Consider the following 18,815-nt stretch of genomic DNA (forward strand, 5'->3'; position numbering starts at 1 on the left):
TATCTACACAGTTTGCATGACTGAAAAACTTCTCTTTCCCTTTTGTTCAAAGGAACCCAATTTTAGGTCACAGTCTAAGAAATAAGCTTTATCCTCGGGCGGCGCCTGTGGCTCAATCGGTAGGGCACCGGCCCCATATACCAAGGGTGGCGGGTTCAAACCCGGCCCTGGCTGACCTGCAACTAAAAAAAATAGCCGGGGGTTGTGGCGGGCGCCTGTAGTCCCAGCTACTTGGGAGGCTGAGGCAAGAGAATCGCTTAAGCCCAGGAGGTGGAGGTTGCTGTGAGCTGTGATGCCACGACACTTTACCGAGGGCCATAAAGTGAGACTCTGTCTCTACAAAAAAGAAATAAGCTTTATCCTGTAAGTACCTTGAAAGAGAACTCCAGCTACCTAAAATATTATACTACATTATTTAATTTTATTATAGTCTAAGTAAATATAAGCTACATATATACTTCCTTTTTCTTTTTTTTCTGATGCGGGTCTTACTCTGTCATTAGGATGGATTACAGTGGCATAATCATAGCTTACAGCAACTTAAAAGTCCTGGGCTAAAGCAGTCCTCCTGCCTCAGTCTCCAAGTAGTTGGAACCATAGGCACACTCCACCATCCCCAGCTAATTTTTCTATTTTTTGTAGAAACAGGGTCTCCCTCTTGCTCAGGTTGGTCTTGAACTTGTGGCTTCAAGTGATTCTCCCACCGCAGCCTCTCCACACTGAGAGGTGTGAACCACAATGCCAGCCAAAAATAGTTCTTTTTAACATACAGTATACAACAACCCAATGTTATTTCCAAGAACCACTAACTGAAAACTTGGTATTTCTACAATAGATGTATAACCTAACACTATGATTATTTCTTAGACAAACAGAGATTCTCTCCCCTGGTGAAAATTCTTTGAGGTTTTAGTGATCCACGTAGTACTCAGTCCTTTACTCTGGTTAGGTAAATATCACCAGAGGCACTTATTTAACCAACGTTAAAACAAATTTTTTCTATTACAATCCAAGGGCTCCTGAAATAACTCTATTAGAAATCCTACCTTACTTGGGCGGCGCCTGTGGCTCAAGGAATAGGGCGCCAGTCCCATATGCTGGAGGTGGTGGGTTCAAACCCAGCCCTGGCCAAAAAAAAAAAAAAAAGAAACCACAGAAATCCTACCTTACTCAACTGCTATACTGTAATCATTATAAATACCTAAAATAACCCTCATTAAATGGGCTTGGATTACAGAGGAAGTACAGAAGACAAGACAGATGCTACCACTTTAGACTGACTGACCTCTCTCTTTCCCTTGGCTCTTTGTTTACCTCTCCACATATTATTTTACTATAAGTACTTACAGACTAAGTAATTTTGGAACACTTTCCCAAGGTTAGATTTCTATTTTAAGAATTACTAATAAGGGCTTGGCGCCTGTAGCTCAAGCAGCTAAGGCGCCAGCCACATACACTAGAGCTGGCAGGTTCAAATCCAACCCAGGCCTGCCAAACAACGACAACTACAACCAAAAAAAAAAAAAAAAAATAGTTGGGCATTGTGGCGGGCGCCTGTAGCGTCAGCTACTTGGGAGGCGGAGGCAAGAGAATCACTTAAGCCCAAGAGTTTGAGGTTAATGTAAGCTGTGATGCCACGACACTCTACCCAGGGTGACAGCTTGAGGCTGTCTCAAAAAAAAAGAATTACTAAAAAGGCTAGGCACAGTGGCTCCTGAAGCAGGAGGATCGCTTGAGCTCTGGAGTTTGAGACCAACCTGAGCAAGAATGAGACCCCATCTCTACTAAAAATAAAGAAAAGTAGCCAGGTGTGGTGGCATGTGCATATAGTCTAAGCTACTTAGAACTGGATCACTTGGGCCCAAGAGTTTGAGTAAGCTATGGTGGCACCACAACACCCTAGCCAGCACGAGAGAGCAAGAGTCTCTCAAAAAAATCAAAAAGGTCAGGAACAGTGGCTCACACCTATAATCCTAGCACTCTGGGTGGCCAAGGCAGGTGGACTGCCTGAGCTCAGGAGTTTGAGACCAGCCTGAGCAAGAGCAAGACCCCGTCTCTCAAAAAAAAAAGAACAGCTGGGTGCCTGTAGTCCCAACTACTCAGAAGGGTGAGCAAGAGGATCACTTGAGCCCAAGAGTTCAAGGTTGCTGTGAGCTATGACGCCATACTACTGTACCGAGGATAACAAAGTGAAACTGTCTCAAAAAAGATTACTATGTAAAACCAAGTCTGTGCATCACTTTAGGGTATGTATTGAACATCGGTTTTACCAAAATGCCAATATAGATAAGAAAGTCATTCAAAAAAAAAACTATTCTTCCTTTTTTCTACCATGAAAATAACACTAAAACATTTACTAACCTATTTCTTGCTCTTGCCATACTCTTTGATTTCCTCCTTTCAAAGCGTTCTTCATCAGAAGAAGTCGTGTCACTACTATGAATGGCATGCTTCTTTCTCCTATTTAAAGAGGGTAAAATACTTAAAACCATTACAGTAGCAGATGGCCTTTAAAAATACATTATAAACATCACATCTATAATTAACTCAAAAAATTCCTTCAGCAAATATTTATTAAGATTGTTGCCCTCATACAGTTTACATCTAATGAAGTAATAGGTGGTAAGTTCTGCAGAGAAAAAGAGGAAAAAATGTAAAGTAAGAAGTATAAAATGTTTAAATAGGCTAATTCAGGAAGGGAGTCAGCAACCAATTTAATTTGTATCCAAATTTAGAGACTACTTGTCATTGTTTGTAAATAGCATTAAAATCTTAAAAAAGAAAGCTTGAAAAAAAAAAAAAAAAGCTTGGGTGGTGCCTGTGGTTCAGTGCCCCATATATGGCCACTTGGTATATGGCCACTGCCCCATATACCAAGGGTGGCAGGTTCAAACCCGGCACCTGCCAAACTGCATCAAAAGTATAGCCAGGCATTGTGGTGGGTGCTTATAGTCCCAACTATTCAGGAGGCTGAGGCAAGAGAATTGCAGGGGTGTCGAACCTTTTGACTTCTCTGGGCCACATTAGAAGAATAAGAGTTGGAGGTTGCTGTGAGCTGTGATGCCACAGCACTCTAGCAAGCGCAATAAAATGAGACTCTGTCTCAAAAAAAGAAAAAGAAGAAGAAGAAGAAAGCTTGACTTTTTTCTTTTTTTTTTTGTAGTTTTTTGACAGGGGCTGGGTTTGAACCCACCACCTCTGGCATATGGGGCCAGCGCCCTACCCCTTTGAGCCACGGGTGCCACCCAAAGCTTGACTTTTTTTTATTCTCTTTCCCATAAATCAGAAACAGCCTAGACATTTAAAGAACTAAAAAAAAATAAGGGTTCTGAAGGGCTTTCACTTCTCCCTACAACACTTTTACCCTGTTTGAATTTTCTTATAAAATACCTGGAAGAAGAAAAAGAAATACGTTATAGTCAGAACTACTATGAAATGATTAGATAATACATATACCAGGCTAAAGTCATCCCAAAGGAGAAATAATACTTAATAAATGCTATATTATTAATATAACTCAGAACACCTCTACAACTACCACCAAATTGTATCCCCTCCACATGACCAAACTGAGTTATTAACACCTAAATTAAATTCTTCAATCACTTCTTTTAAATAGTTTATTTAGTTAGCAGTTCAACTAAGCAGTAATTTGAAAAAAAAAAAAAAAAAAAAAAAAACTTAAAATCACCCTAAATTCCCTTTCTCCTACCACATTATAACTTTTATTGAGTCCTATCCATACTACCTATAAAATATCCCTTCTATCTTCTTTTTCTCCTGTCCCTCCCTAGGCTTCAAGTACCACCACCACAGTTCTTTGACCATCTCCCATTGGCTCCACTAAAAGAAATCATTTGTCATGATCTTGTTTTGTGTCTTGCTACCATATGAACTGCTCACCACCTCTGTAATCTTAAAATTGAATGACTTATTCTTTGAACATAAACTCCTAACTTTTATCTCAACCTAAGGCCTACTGTTCCAGGGTACCCATTTACTCCTGACCTATCAACTCCCTTTCTTGGCAAACTTTTCTCTCCCGCTCAGACTCAACAGTATTCACTTTTTAATCTTCCCACCTAACTTATTCTGCCCCCTTTTTCTACCATTATAATTACTAAACTCTAACCCTGTACCAATCCAAACAATAACAGAATGCTGAGCACACTAATGAAAATCCACACCATCATATAAGCTGGAATGATTGTCAATTAATTTACTTCAAACTCAAGTTACCTTCAAAGACACCCCACCATCTGGGCATCTCTATTCTACCCCAATGCCCACTATTCCCATTTGCAACACAGATTTTCACAACTCTCCATAAGATCCTTAAATACCTATTATTTCTTCTGCTACTTAACACAAATCCTTTCATTTCATTTCGCAACAATTTTTATTTAATGCTCCCCAACTCTTAAAGAAGACTGCTGAAACAAATAACTCATTCTTTGCAATTTAGATATTTATCCTATCTCCTACTTCTTCCTCCCCATCAGGAAAATTCCCAAATTTTACTGGGTCTATAATATATTAGGTTGTTAAGTATGAAATTTCCAATTTCCTTAAGTCAGGGGTGTCGAACCTTTCGACATCTCTGGGCCACATTAGAAGAATAAGAGTCGTCTTGGGTGGGCGGCGCCTGTGGCTCAGTGAGTAGGGCGCCGGCCCCATATGCCGAGGGTGGCGGGTTCAAACCCAGCCCCGGCCAAACCGCAACAACAAAAAAAAATAGCCGGGCGTTGTGGCGGGCGCCTGTAGTCCCAGCTACTCGGGAGGCTGAGGCAAGAGAATCGCGTAAGCCCAAGAGTTAGAGGTTGCTGTGAGCCGTGTGATGCCACGGCACTCTACCTGAGGGTGGTACAGTGAGACTCTGTCTCTACAAAAAAAAAAAAAAAAAAAAAAGAGTTGTCTTGGGTATAAAAAAAAAAAATCAATACATTGTACCCCATATACACATAAATATATTCATGATCTATGTGTATTTGACTTAATAAAAATGAAATAAAATAAAATAAAGAGTTGGGCGGCGCCTGTGGCTCAAGGAGTAGGGCGCCAGTCCCATATGCTGGAGGTGGCGGGTTCAAACCCAGCCCCAGCCAAAAACCACAAAAAAAAAAAAAAAGAGTTGTCTTGAGCCACACATTAAATACACAAACACTAACAAATGCTGATGAACAACAACAACAAAAAATTCTGTACATAATTTTTGTAATAGCCACCACCACAGAAAAGCAAAAACATCCTCACATAAAAATCCTAATTATGCTGGGAGGCCAAGGTGAGTGGACTGCCTGAGCATACAGGTTCAAGACCAGCCTGAGCAAGAGCAAGACCTCATCTCTAAAAATAGCTGGGCATTGTGGCAGGCACCTGTAGTCCCAGCTCCTTAGGAGGCTGAGGCAAGAAAACCACTTAAGCCCAAGAGTTGGAGGTAGCCTGGAGACGCTAGGGCACTCTACTGAGGGTGACAAAATGAGATTCTGTCTCAAAAAAATATATCCTAATTACACAGCAGCCCGTTGAGAAAGTCTTTAAAATCACTGAGTAGGTCCCAAGTTTGCGATCACTAATACAGAAAATGTACGTGTCTAAGTAATAAAATATCTTTGTTTTTTGTTTTTTCCTTTGAGTAGCTGACTACAGGGTGCCCACCACAACACCTACCTATTTTTAGATAATGAAGTCTTGGTCTCTTTAGATAATGAGACCAGCTCAGGCTGGTCTCGAACTTGTGAGCTCAGGCAATACATCCACCTCAACTTCCCAAGTGCTAGGATTACAGGTGTGAGCTGCTACATCCAGCTTCTTTGGGGGGTTTTGAATATTTTTTATTATAAAAGTGGGCAACATAAAACTAGTGGAATATTTGACATTGTATTTGAGAAACTAATGCATCAATATCTAGTCTGATGGAACTTATTTGCAATTCTGAGTTCAAGGTGTTCATCAGACATTTTAGTCCTAATTTTACTCTTAATGTGCTTCATTCTTGAAAATAGTTACTCACAAATGTAGGTGCTGTCAAAAGTGACATGAATGAGGTGTGACTGAGAAGCAAGGAAGTACCTATAAAAGTCCAGTAAAGTGACATGACCAAAATTTTAAGTTAAATATCAGACTGCAGCACTATGCCATTCCCTTTGAAAATTGGCAGGTAGCATATTTATGTGGACTGAAAACAGAGTTGCAAAGGTACCAAAATACTCATTATTTTCCCAGAAATCTTGAAATCTGTTTTCAAATTCTTGCAGCATCAAATCAAAAGCAAGGCTACATTATTTTCATTGTTCACAGGACTGTGTTTATCCAAAATGTCTAGTCAGCACAAAATGCACAAAATTGTTTTCATTAATTTGAGTTTGCCATAATTTCAGTTTCGTTTGGAATACTGTTATGGTTTGAAACAGTGTATTGGTTTTTTTCACCTTAAAGGCTCATGTTTAACTCATTTGAATGAGCAGTGAAATTCATTAAAAATACTAAATCTGTAAGCCCATTTTCATTGTCAAATTATGGCACAAAGTAGGATTTTGATATAATAAATGACTTGATAACATGTCATAAATCATAAAGTCTTTTCAACATTTGGCCTCGACTTAGCCACCTTGCTGCCAAACATTAAATGACGTTGCCATAGTCAGCATCAATACTTTTAAGGAATTCCTAGAATTGGCGATGACTCAATCCCTTGGCCTTTATGAACGTCACATCCTTGATGATGATTTGCATGATGTTATCCATTCAAAAATCTTCTGTGCATAAATTATCTTGATGTACTATGCAATGATACTTCATCAAATTTGAGTTTGGGGCAGCAATTGCATCATCTTCTATTAATTATATTAAGACCTCTCTATTGCCTACTGCCACCCAGGCACCATCAGTAACTATACAAGGTATGTTGACAATAGACAAGGAAAATCGCTTTAACATATTTTTCACTGCTTCAAATCTCGATTTAGTTGTAGCTTTTAAAGAAGATACAAAAAAAGCCATTTCTTCAGTGACATTACATTCATCATCAATACCTCTAATAAAAATGTCAAGCTGAACTTGTAGTATGCGTCTACCATTTATCCACAAAGCATATGTGTTAAAATTTAAAATTAGCAGCTTTACTCTCCAAATTTCCTTCAATAGATTGTCCAGGCTCGGTGCCTGTAGCTCAAGCAGCTAAGGTGCCAGCCACATATACCAAAGCTGGCAGGTTCAAATCCAGCCCAGGCCTGCCAAACAACAATGACAACTACAACCAAAAAGTAGCCAGGCATTGTGGTGGGGAGGCAGAGGCAAGAGAATCGCTTAAGCCCAACAGCTGGAAGATGCTGTGAGCTGTGATGCCACAGCACTTTTCTGAGTGTGATAAAGTGAGACCCTATCGCAAAAAAAAACTCTTACCAGGGCAAAATTATATCTGCCATTCTATCCATATATTGCTTAATAACTCACCATTAGTAAATGGCTTTTGATTTTTTGCCATTAAATATGCTTATAGGACAGTGCCTGTGGCTCAAAGGGGTAGGGCACTGGCCCCATATGCAGGAGGTGGCGGGTTCAAACCCAGCCCCAGCCAAAAACTGCAAAATAAATAAATAAATAAATGCAGTTGTAAAAAAACACATAACTAGCTTTTACTATAGAATCCATTTGAGTGGCTCAGTGCCTGTAGCTCAAGCAGCTACGGCGCCAGCCACATACACCTGACCTGGCGGGTTCAAATCCAGCCTGGGCCTGCCAAAAAACAACGATGGCTGCAACTGAAAAATAGCCAGGCGTTGTGGCGGGCGCCTGTAATCCCAGCTACTTGGGAGGCAGAGGCAGGAGAGTCACTTGAGCCCAGGAGTTGAAGTTTGCTGTGAGCTGTGATGCCACGGCACTATACCCAGGGTGACAGCTTAAGGTTCTGTCTCAAAAAAAAAAAAAAAAAAAAAAAAGAATTCATTTGAGTTGCACCTTTTTACAAATATTTTTGTTAAGACAGACCTTTTTTCAGTTCTATTTTGTCCTTGTGACACAATTTTTTTCATACACATCAAATTTGGCAGCATGTTTTTTATATAATGCCTCTTCAAATTATAGTCTTTGAAAACTTTGTGCACAAATTCCCTTCAAATTAAGCAGCATGCCTTATTATTTGCTTTGACAACAAAGTAGTCATCTGTCCACTTTTGACTGAATAATCTTCCTTCATTTGTAATTTTACTTTTTTAGGATTCTGTTCTCTTTTAAGACATTGTAGAAGCCATGCTGTGATTAAAAAAATAACAAATAAGGAACTATATTTACTTTTATTATGAAAATTAATTGACAGGAAAATAGAAAGCAAGATTTGCGCCATTCCACATGTCAGCTGCCAATGCAGGGTGAGGCAGAGGACTGATTGTAAAGCATAGTGGGCAATGGGTGCAGTGCCCCGGAGATGTGGAAGCACCCTTAATAATCAAAAACTATTAATAGTCACCTGATTTCTTTCTTTTTTTTTTGCAGTTTTTGGCCGGGGCTGGGTTTGAACCCGCCACCTCTGTATATGGGGCCAGCTCCCTACTCCTTTGAGCCACAGGCACCACCCATCACCTGATTTCTAAATAACATTAAACGCCTAAAGTTGCAATGGTAGGTTGAAATATTATCAATAATTGCCTGCCTCGCCAAGTCACCATGAGCACATGTAACATCTGATAGTGGTATATTCGACTGTGCTTGGAAAATAACCCACTGGAAATCACACACTGTAGTGTAAGTAAAGCCACACATGCGAACAAAGAGCAAGAGTGTACTTACATTTACTTTATGTGACACCTCAACACAACACTGTCTGAGAAGTTCACGCTCAAGAACTGCACAGTCGAGTTCCACAAAAATAAATCACAAAAACATCTCCTAATGCCATCTCCTAAAGTCTATGATTTTGTGTTGGGCTACATCACATACATCTGGGGACACATGCTTGCGGTCCGCAGATCGGACACCCCTTCCTTAAGTACTCAATTTGATAGTTGAGATCTCTGACATTTCACGTTGACATTTTTTTTTTTTTTATTCTGAAGGTACATCCTCATTCTCTCAAATGCACATTTTGATGGCTTGTGATTATCTTTCAAACTTTTTTGGAGCAATTTTTATGAAACTATGGATAAGTCAAAAACTAGTGTTTTTGTTTGTTTGTTTTCTGGAGACAGAGTCTCACTTTATCACCCTCAGTAGAGTGCCGTGGCATCACACAGCTCACAGCAACCTCCAACTCCTGGGCTTATGCGATTCTCTTGCCTCAGGTTCCTGAGTAGCTGGGACTACAGGTGCCGGCCACAATGCCTGGCTACTTTTTTGTTGCAGTTTGGCCAGGGCTGGGTTCAAACCCACCACCCTTGATATATGGAGCCAACGCCCTACTCACTGAGCACAGGCACTGCCCAAAAAAAGTTAGTGTCATTTTCAAGTATGAGTTCCACCATGGAAGTAATGCAGTGCAGACAACTGGCAGTATCAAGTGTTTGGGAAGGATGTGTCTAATGAACACACAATACATCAATGGTTTGAGAAGTTCTGTTACGGTGATTTTAATCTTGAAAATGAGCTATGTGGGCAATGCGAAACCAAGGTGGTTAATGATGGACCAAAAGCTGTAGTGGAAATGAATCCATCTCAACCTATGAGTGAATGAATAGTAAGGTTTGGCATTACTATTCCAGCAACAGTGTACCATGTGAAACAAATGAGCAAGGTTAAGAAGCTGGATAGATGGGTTCCATGTGAATTAAACAAGCATCAGAGGAGAAACTGTCTAGAAGCTTGCCTTTCTTTGTTGTCAACACCTTACATTGAAACATTTCTACAGGCTCAGCTCCTGGAGCTCAGCAGCTAGGGCACCAGCCACATACAGTGGAGCTGGTGGGTTCGAATCCAGCCCGGGCCTGCCAAACAACGACAACTACAACCAAAAAAAAAAAAATAGCTAGGCATTGTGGCAGGTGCCTGTAGTCCCAGCTACTTGGGAGGCTGAGGCAAGAGAATCACTTAAGCCCAAAAGTTTGAGGTCACCATGAGCTGTGATGCCACCCAGGGCGACAGCTTGAGACTCTTGTCTCCAAAAAAAAAGAGGGCAGTGCCTGTAGCTCAATGGGCAGGGCGCCGGCCCCAAATACAGAGGGTAGCAGGTTCAAACCCAACCCCGGCCAAACTGCAACAACAACAAAAAAATAGCCGGGAGTTGTGGCAGGCGCCTGTAGTCCCAGCTACTCGGGAGGCTGAGGCAAGAGAATCGCTTAAGCCCAAAAGAGTTTGAGGTTAAGCAAGAAAGTCGCTTAAGCCCAAAAGCCTCGCTGCCTGTGGCTCAAGCGGTTAAGGCGCTACCTACATACACCTGAGCTGGCAGGTTCGAATCCAGCCCCAGGCCTGCCAAACAACTGTGACGGCTGCAACCAAAAAACAACAGGGGGCGGCGCCTGTGGCTCAAAGGAGTAGGGCACCAACCCCATATGCCGGAGGTGGTGGGTTCAAACCTGGCCCCGGCCAAAAAAAAAAAAAAAAAGAAATTTGTCCTTTTGGGCGGCGCCTGTGGCTCAACGAGTGGGGCGCCGGTCCCATATGCCGGAGGTGGCGGGTTCAAACCTAGCCCCGGCAAAAAAAAAAACAAAAAACAAAAAACAGCCGGGCCTTGTGGTGGGCACCTGTAGTCCCAGCTACTTGGGAGGTGGAGGCAGGAGAATCGCTTGAGCCCAGGAGTTGGAGCTTGCTGTAAGCTGTGATGCCACAGCACTGTATCCAGGGGACAGCTTGAGGCTCTGTCTCAAAAAAAAAAAAAATGAATACTTAAGTCCCTAAATAAAATGGCATACTTTATTCATGTAACCTGCATCAGTATACTTTGGTGGCACACAGAATCACCAATATACTTTTTTTTTTTTTGAGACAGAGTCTCATCATGTCGCCCTCCGTAGAGTGCCATGGCCTCACAGCTCACAGCAACCTCCAACTCCTGGGGCTCAACCAATTCTCCTGCCTCAGCCTCCCAAGTAGCTGGGACTACAGCTGCCTGCCACACACCCGACTATTACTTTGTTGTAGTTGTCACTGTTGTTTGGCAGGCCCAGACTGGGTTCGAACCTGCCAGGTCTGGTATATGTTGCTGGTGCCCTAGCTGCTGAACTACTGGTACCTAGCCACAATCACCAATATACTTTAAATAATATATACATCACTTGCAATACCGAATACAATCCATATCCTATGTAAATATATGTTATACTATTTTTTTTCTACTGTTGTATTGTTATTTTTCTCCTCAAATTTTTTCAATCCAGTTTGTTGAATCCACGGATATGGAACACAGGGATAAAGAAAGCCAACTATACTTTGCCTTTCTTTGCTCAGCTTTGGTAAAAGCTAAAAAATTATATGAATTAATAATCCTAATAATGTATTACAGATTTATAAACATTCAGATGTAATAAGCATTAACAGTAACACCAAAAAAGCAGAGTGGTATAAACAGCTTCCAAGAAAGAAGGAAGGAAAATGGTATATATACAAAAATATAGAAAACTAATTCAAACTGTATAAAAAATTTAACTCAAAATGGATAAAAGACTTAAACATAAGAGCTAAAACTATAAACTCTTAGAAGAAACCACTGGAAATAAATCTTTACAACCTGCAGTTGCCAATGGATCCTTAGATATAACACAAAATGCATAAGCAACAAAACAGATAACATGAAATTCACCAAAATTAAAAGTGTGTTTGTTTAAAAAGACATACAACCCACACATGGGATAAAATATTTGCAAGTGATACACGTAAACTTAAAAAGGCACTTATATCTAGAATATACAAAAAACACTTGACAAGTCACTAAAATAAATAATCTAGTATTTAAATGGGCACAAGATATGAACAGATATTCCTGAAGACATAAATGTGGCCAATATGCACATGAAACATGCCCAACACCACTAGCCATTAAGGAAATGCAAATCAAAACCACATGAGACACACTTTACACCAAAAAGCATGATTTCTATCTGGTTTGTGTTCACATATGTTACTTAGCTGTCTCCTAAGGAAACTTAGAAGTAATGATGCCCAGTAGCAACAAACATACCCAGTGTCCAGATAACATTTACAAATATCATCTACTGACAACAGGAATCAGGTCTTCTTAGAGAAATGGTTGATCTTGAGGCATGAAATATACATGTACAGAGCATACTGTTGGGGCAGAATATAAACAAATGCTCAAAAAACAAATGGATGGGGGCATGTCAAAGGGACACAAGAATCAATCTAAAGGAGCTCCCAATGGCCAATGAAGAAACAATTTAAGCAACAAAATAAATAATTCAGTATTGTATTATAACCCAAAGTATAAAATAAATGAGTCTATACTGATATAAATAAATAAGGGAATATAATTTTTAAATGAAAGGAAAAAAAGTTACAAGTAATACATATATGTAGACATTCACAACTCCAGGAGATAAAGTTTAACTCCCCTCCTCTCACTTCCCCTCCCTTGAACATATGCTAGACTTAGCTACTTCTTTATAAATAGTCTATGGGAATCAACCTAAGTGTCCATCAAAAGAAGACAATGTGTAACTCAAGCGGCTAAGGCACAGGCTACATACACAGAGGCTGACAGTTTGAATCCAGCCCAAGCCCACCAAAAGACAATAACAACTATAACCAAATAATAACCAGGCATTGTGGCAGGTGCCTGTAGTCCCAGCTAGTTGGAAGGCTGAGGCAAGAAGATCGCTTAAGCCGAAGAGTTTGAGGTTGCTGTCAGCAGTGACGCCATTGCACTCTACCCAGGGCAATAGCTTGAGACTCTGTCTCAAAAAAAAAAAAAGATGATGAAAATGTGGTATATATTCACATTCATTTTTTTAGCCTTAAAAAAGAATGAAATTGTGTCATTTGCAGCAACATGGACGGGACTGGAATATCTTATGCTAAGTAATATAAGCCAGGCATGGGCCAGGAGTGGTGGCGTGACTGTAATCCTAGCACTCTGGGAGGCCTAGGCAGGTAGATTGCCTGAGCTCAGAATTTCAAGACCAGCCTGAGCAAGAGAACAAGACGTCATCTCTAAAAATAGGCATTGTTGGGAGGCTGAGGCAAGAGGATCACTTGTGCCTAAGAGTTTGAAGTTGCTGTGAGCTATGATGCTACAGCACTTTACCAAAGGCAACAAAGTGAGATCATGTCTAAAAAAACAAACATATATATATACACATACACACACACACATATATTAGACAGTCACTAAAATAAATAATCCAGTATTTAAATGGGCACAAAATATGAATAGATATTTCTGAAGACATGAATGTGGCTAATATGCACATGAAAACATGCCCAACATCACTAGCCATTAAGGAAATGCAAATCAAAACCACATGAGACATACTTTACACCAAAAAGCATGATTTATACATGCGTTTGTGTACACATGTATTACTTAGCTGTCTAAGTAAATAAAAATAAATATATTAAAATATATATAAATATACATTTATATATTAAAATTTATATATTAAAATATACATAAAAATAAGGGCGGCGTCTGTGGCTCAGTGAGCAGGGCACCGGCCCCATATACCGAGGGTGGCGGGTTCAAACCCAACCCCCGCCAAACTGCAACAACAAAAAAAATAAATAAAAAAATACATAAAAATAAATATTTGTATAAAAAATAAACACCCAGAAGATATTAACAAATACTATATGTTTTCACTCACTTATGGACTTGTGGGAACTAAAAAGGCTGATCTCATGAAGTTAAATAGAAAAATGATGACCAGGCTCAACGCCTGAGGCTCAGCAGCTAGGGCTCCAGCCACATACACGGGAGCTGGCGAGTTCAAATCCGGCCTGGACTTGCCAAACAACAATGACAACTACAACCAAAAAATAGTTAAGTGTTGTGGCAGGCTCCTATAGTCCCAGCTACTTGCTGTGAACTGTGATGCCACAGCACTCTACGGAGGGTGACATAGTGAAACTCTGTCTCCAAAAAAAAAAGGGGTAGGGGGCAGCACCTGTGGCTCAGTGAGTAGGGCACGGGCCCCATATATGGAGGGTGGCAGGTTCAAACCCAAATCCAGCCAAACTACAACAAAAAATAGCCAGGCAGCTCAGCACCTGTGGCTCAAGAGGCTAAAGTGCCAGCCACATACACCTGAGCTGGTGGGTTCGAATCCAGCCCGGGCCCACCAAACAACAAAGACGGCTGCAACCAAAAAATAGCTGGGCATTGTGGCAGGCACCTGTAAGTCTCAGCTACTTAGGAGGTGGAGGCAGAGAATCACTTGAGCCCAGGAGTTGGAGGTTGCTAGGAGCTATGACACCATGGAACTCTACCCAGGGCAACAGCTAGAGGCTGTCTCAAAAAATAAATAAATAAATAGCCAGGCATTGTAGTGGGTGCCTGTAGTCCCAGCTACTTGGGAGGCTGAGGCAAGAGAATCGCCTAAGCCCAAGAGCTGGAGGTTGCTGTGAGCTGTGAAGCCACAGCACTCTACCAAGGGCGACAAAGAGAGGAGAGGAGAGAAGAGGGAAGGGGAGAGGAAAGATCTATGAAGAATTTGGAATGTTCCTAGTACATACAAAAAAAAATGTTAAATGTTTGAGAAGACAGATACCCAAATTACGTTAATTTGATCATTATATATTACATGCATATAGCAAAGTATCACGTATACCCCATCAATATATACGATTACTATGAGATAAAGTAATGACCCTTCTTAGGAGCCTGCAACCATCCCTCCTCAAGCATGGAAATAAAGGGAAAAATCTAGAATCCCATCAAGGGGAAACAGTAGGCACCTGAGAAGTAAATGAGTGACCCAATAAGCAAGAGAGTAATAACTTAAACAATAGTGTCCCAGTCAAGTCAGAGTCACAAGGTGTTCTGGTTCCTACAGAAACTAAAGATAACATCTTAATGTATTGTTCTTTAGTTGCTTTTCTGAAACCTGTACTCACTCCCCTCCCCTCAATTAGATGGAAAATGCCCACCTCTACCAGATACACCTCAGATAAGGAAGAACTGAAGAACCCAGGACTAAATTCTAATTGCCATTCTTTTTTTTTTTTGCAGTTTTTGGCCAGGGCTGGGTTTGAACCTCTGGCATATGGGGGCTGGTGCCCTACTCCTTTGAGCCAAGGTGCTACCCTCTAATTGCCATTCTTTGTTCTAAATTTTTTTCCTGAGGGGCCTGGAGAAACTCCTATCCATAGTCCAAACTTTAATATTCCTTTCTATTGGACTTAACGTTTTTAGACAAAGCCTTACTTCCTTAACCAACTGCAAATCAAAAAAATCTCTGAATCTTCCCTATGACCTACAAGTCGCCCCCACACCAAGATAGCCTTATCTTTTGTACTAAACCAGTTATCACTTCCATGTATTCATTAAAGATTTTGCCTATAACTTCTGGTTTCCTGAAATGTACCCCTGCCTTTAAAAATTCTCACCTGTAGGGCGGTAAGGCGCCGGCCCCATATACCGAGGTGGGTTCAAACGCGGCCCCGGCTGAACTGCAACCAAAAAATAGCTGGGCGTTGTGGCAGGCGCCTGTAGTCCCAGCTACTCGGGAGGCTAAGGCAAGAGAATCGCTTAAGCCCAGGAGTTGGAGGTTGCTGTGAGCTGTGCGAGGCCACGGCACTCTACCGAGGGCCATAAAGTGAGACTCTGTCTCTACAAAAAAAAAAAAATTCTCACCTGTAAACTACTAGGGAGTTCAGGTACCTATTCAGCTCTCCCTGTTCAATAAATGCCTTTCTTTCTCACTAAAAATCCCCTTGTCAGTGTTTGGCTTTGCTGCATTGGATAAGCAGATGCAAGTTTGGTTTAGTAACATGTATCAGTACAAAATGAAAATAAAAGGAAAGAAGCCGGATGCAGCGACCCACATCTGTAATCCCAGCTACAGAGAACACTGTGGCAGAAGAATAGCTTCAGTTTTAATTCAAGGCTATAATGCACTATAATCATGCTTGTGAATACCCACAGCACTCCCTACATACTAGACAGACCCTGTCTCTTAAAAACAACAAAGGAAAAACCTGGTAAACACCACTTTAACCAAGTGATGATGGTTAGCTAAACATTATTAGTGATGTCATAGGGTATCATGTTCCCTTGACATGATGTGACAAGCTGAGCACTTCACTTCCTTGGTACTCTTTCTAAAAATCCCTAAACCCAATGCAAATTTTTTTTTTTTGAGACAGAGTCTCACTTTGTTGCCCAAGTTGGAATATGTGGCATGCAATCATAGTTCACTTTAACCTGAAACTCCTGGGCTAAAGTGATCATCTTACCTCTGACTCCCACATAGCTGAGACTACAGGCATTTACTACCACATCTGGCAATTTTTTTTTCTTTTTTTTTTTTTTTTCTTTTGAGACAGAGTCTCACTATGTCGTCCTTGGTGGAATGTCGTGGCATCACAGCTCACAACAACCTCAAATTCTTGGGCTCAAGCAATTCTCTTGCCTCAGCCTCTCAAGTAGCTGGGACTACAGGTGCCCTTCACAACAACAGGCTATTTTTTGTTGCTGTTGTTGTTGTAGTTGTCATTGTTGTTTAGCAGGCCCAGGCCAGGTTTGAGCCCCCCAGCTCCAGTGTATGTGGCCAGCACCCTAACTACTGAGCTCTAGGCACCAAGCCTCACTAATTTTTTTTTTAGTTTTTTGGAGAGATGAGATCTCACTATGTTGCCCAGACTAGTCTCTAACTCCTGGCCTCATTCTAATATGGGCCAGCTAGCACTCCAAGAGGCCAAGGCAGGTGGATTGCCTGAACTTGGGAGTTCAAGACCAGCCTGAACAAGAGACACCATCTCTACTAAAAATAAAATATATATATATACACATATATAGATACGCATATCATATATACATATTTATGGTCCAAACCTCAGAACTGACCCGCCCCTCCCTTCCCCCACATCCCCAGCACTTTGAAGAAGAAACTACGGCTGTCGCATGATTTTTTCAGTGACCTTAATATTTCCATCTCTAAGTTATTTTTTTCCTCCCCCATTTGTGTGGAGGGATTAAAAATAAATTAATTTAAAAAAAAACTATATCAAAGTTCTAGTGGGTGCCTGTAGTCCCAGACTTTATGCTAATGAAGTGAGGTAATGAAATTTCCTGAACGAACCCCTTCTGATCACACCAGAGTTTATGCTAATCTGAGAATTAGATCAGTTACCAAAAAGATCAAATGATAGAAGGTTGGAACTTAGAGCTCCACACATCAACCTAGGAGTGGTTGGGGGAGCCAAAGCTAGAGATTAAGCTCTAAGACAATGAAATATGATGACATTCCAGGCTGGTAAACACACTAAGGTGCTATGAAGTTAGAGTGCCCAGAATGGACATGAAAGCTCTGCACACTGTCGGTCCCTCCCTGATAGCTTGCCTTATGCATCTCTCCTATATGACTGTTCCTAGATTGTCCCCTTTATAATAAAGCAGTAAAGGAAAATAGTAGGCAGGATGCGGTGGCTCACACCTATAATCCTATCACTCTGGGGGGGTGAGGCAGGTGGACTGCCTGAGCTCACGAGTTCAAGACCAGCTGAGCCAGAGCCAGACCTCATCTCTAAAAATATAGCCAGGCACTGTGCATTGTGGTTGGCGCCTGTAGTCCTACCTACTAGGGAGTCTAAGGCAAGAAAATCACTTGAGCCTATGAGTTTGAGGTTGCTGTGAGCTATGATACCAATTGCACTCTACTGAGGGTGACAAATTGAAACTCTGTCTCAAAAAAAAAAAAAAAAAAACCTGGGTGGCACCTGAGGCTCAAAGGAGTAAGGCACTGGCCCCATATGCCGGAGCTGGCAGGTTCAAACCCAGCCCTGGCAAAAAACTGCAAAAAAAAGAAAAACCTGAGGAGAGGGTTGTAGTAATTTATAGCCAGTCCATCAGAAGCATAGGGGGCCCAGGCTTATAATTGGCATCTCAAGTGAGGACATTCTTATGGAATTGAGCCCTTAATTTGTGGGATCTGATGCTAAGTTAAAGAGTACCACACTTAAAGTGAGTTGAAACATTAGTCTCCTTGCTGGCATCAGGAAGAGGTGAAGAATTAATTGGTGTAGAAAAAAACCTACACTGTTTTGTTTTTTTTGTTTTTTTTTTTGAGACAGAGTCTCACTATGTCACCCTCAGTAGAGTACCATGGCATCACAGCTCACAGCAACCTCAAACTCTTGAGCTTAAGCAATTCTCTTGCCTCAGCCTCCCAAGTACCTGGGACTATAGGTGTCTGCTACAATGCCCTGCTATTTTTTTGTAGTAGCTGTCATTGTTTAGCAGGTCCTGGCTGGGTTTGAACTGGCAACTCCAGTGCATGTGGCCGGCGCCCTAACTACTGAGGTATAGGCGCTGAGCCAAAAACCTACACATTTAGAATCAGAATGTTATATAAGTAGAAAATGTGTTTTTCAGAATCACCTGTTAAGGAAACAAAATAAATAAGATAAAGTTTTAAAGGCAGAAAACTTCCTTTGTACTTCTAAAGAAAAGAAAAGACACTTTGGAAGAAAAAGTATTACGAATAACTGAATCAATGCTTCAAATGTAAGCAATATGGGTCACTTAGATGTACTAGGAGACCACAGACAGAGAGCTATGTAGCTCTAGGAAACATAACTGTTAAAACTACAAATATTAAGGGAGGCGCCTGTGGCTCAAAGGAGTAGGGCACCGGCCCCATATGCCAGAGGTGGTGGGTTCAGATCCAGACCTGTCCAAAACTGGAAAAAAAAAAAAAAAAGCCTACAAATAT

At 41.0% G+C, this 18,815-nt stretch overlaps 1 protein-coding gene across 3 annotated transcripts in view; it reads right to left on the reverse strand.

Moving 5' to 3' along the window:
* ATAD2B (ATPase family AAA domain containing 2B) overlaps positions 1–18,815 on the reverse strand; it is a 176,979-nt gene that overhangs the window by 122,949 nt on the left and 35,215 nt on the right. For 2 of the 3 annotated variants that reach the window (XM_053588597.1, XM_053588596.1), the window contains exon 9: positions 2,362–2,460. The exons of the other annotated variant lie outside the window; for it this stretch is intronic. In XM_053588597.1, the coding sequence (XP_053444572.1) occupies positions 2,362–2,460 (99 nt within the window). The remainder of the gene's footprint in view (positions 1–2,361; positions 2,461–18,815) is intronic. 3 annotated transcript variants of the gene reach the window in all.

Source organism: Nycticebus coucang, chromosome 4, assembly GCF_027406575.1.
Source record: "Nycticebus coucang isolate mNycCou1 chromosome 4, mNycCou1.pri, whole genome shotgun sequence".
NCBI lineage: Eukaryota > Metazoa > Chordata > Mammalia > Primates > Lorisidae > Nycticebus > Nycticebus coucang.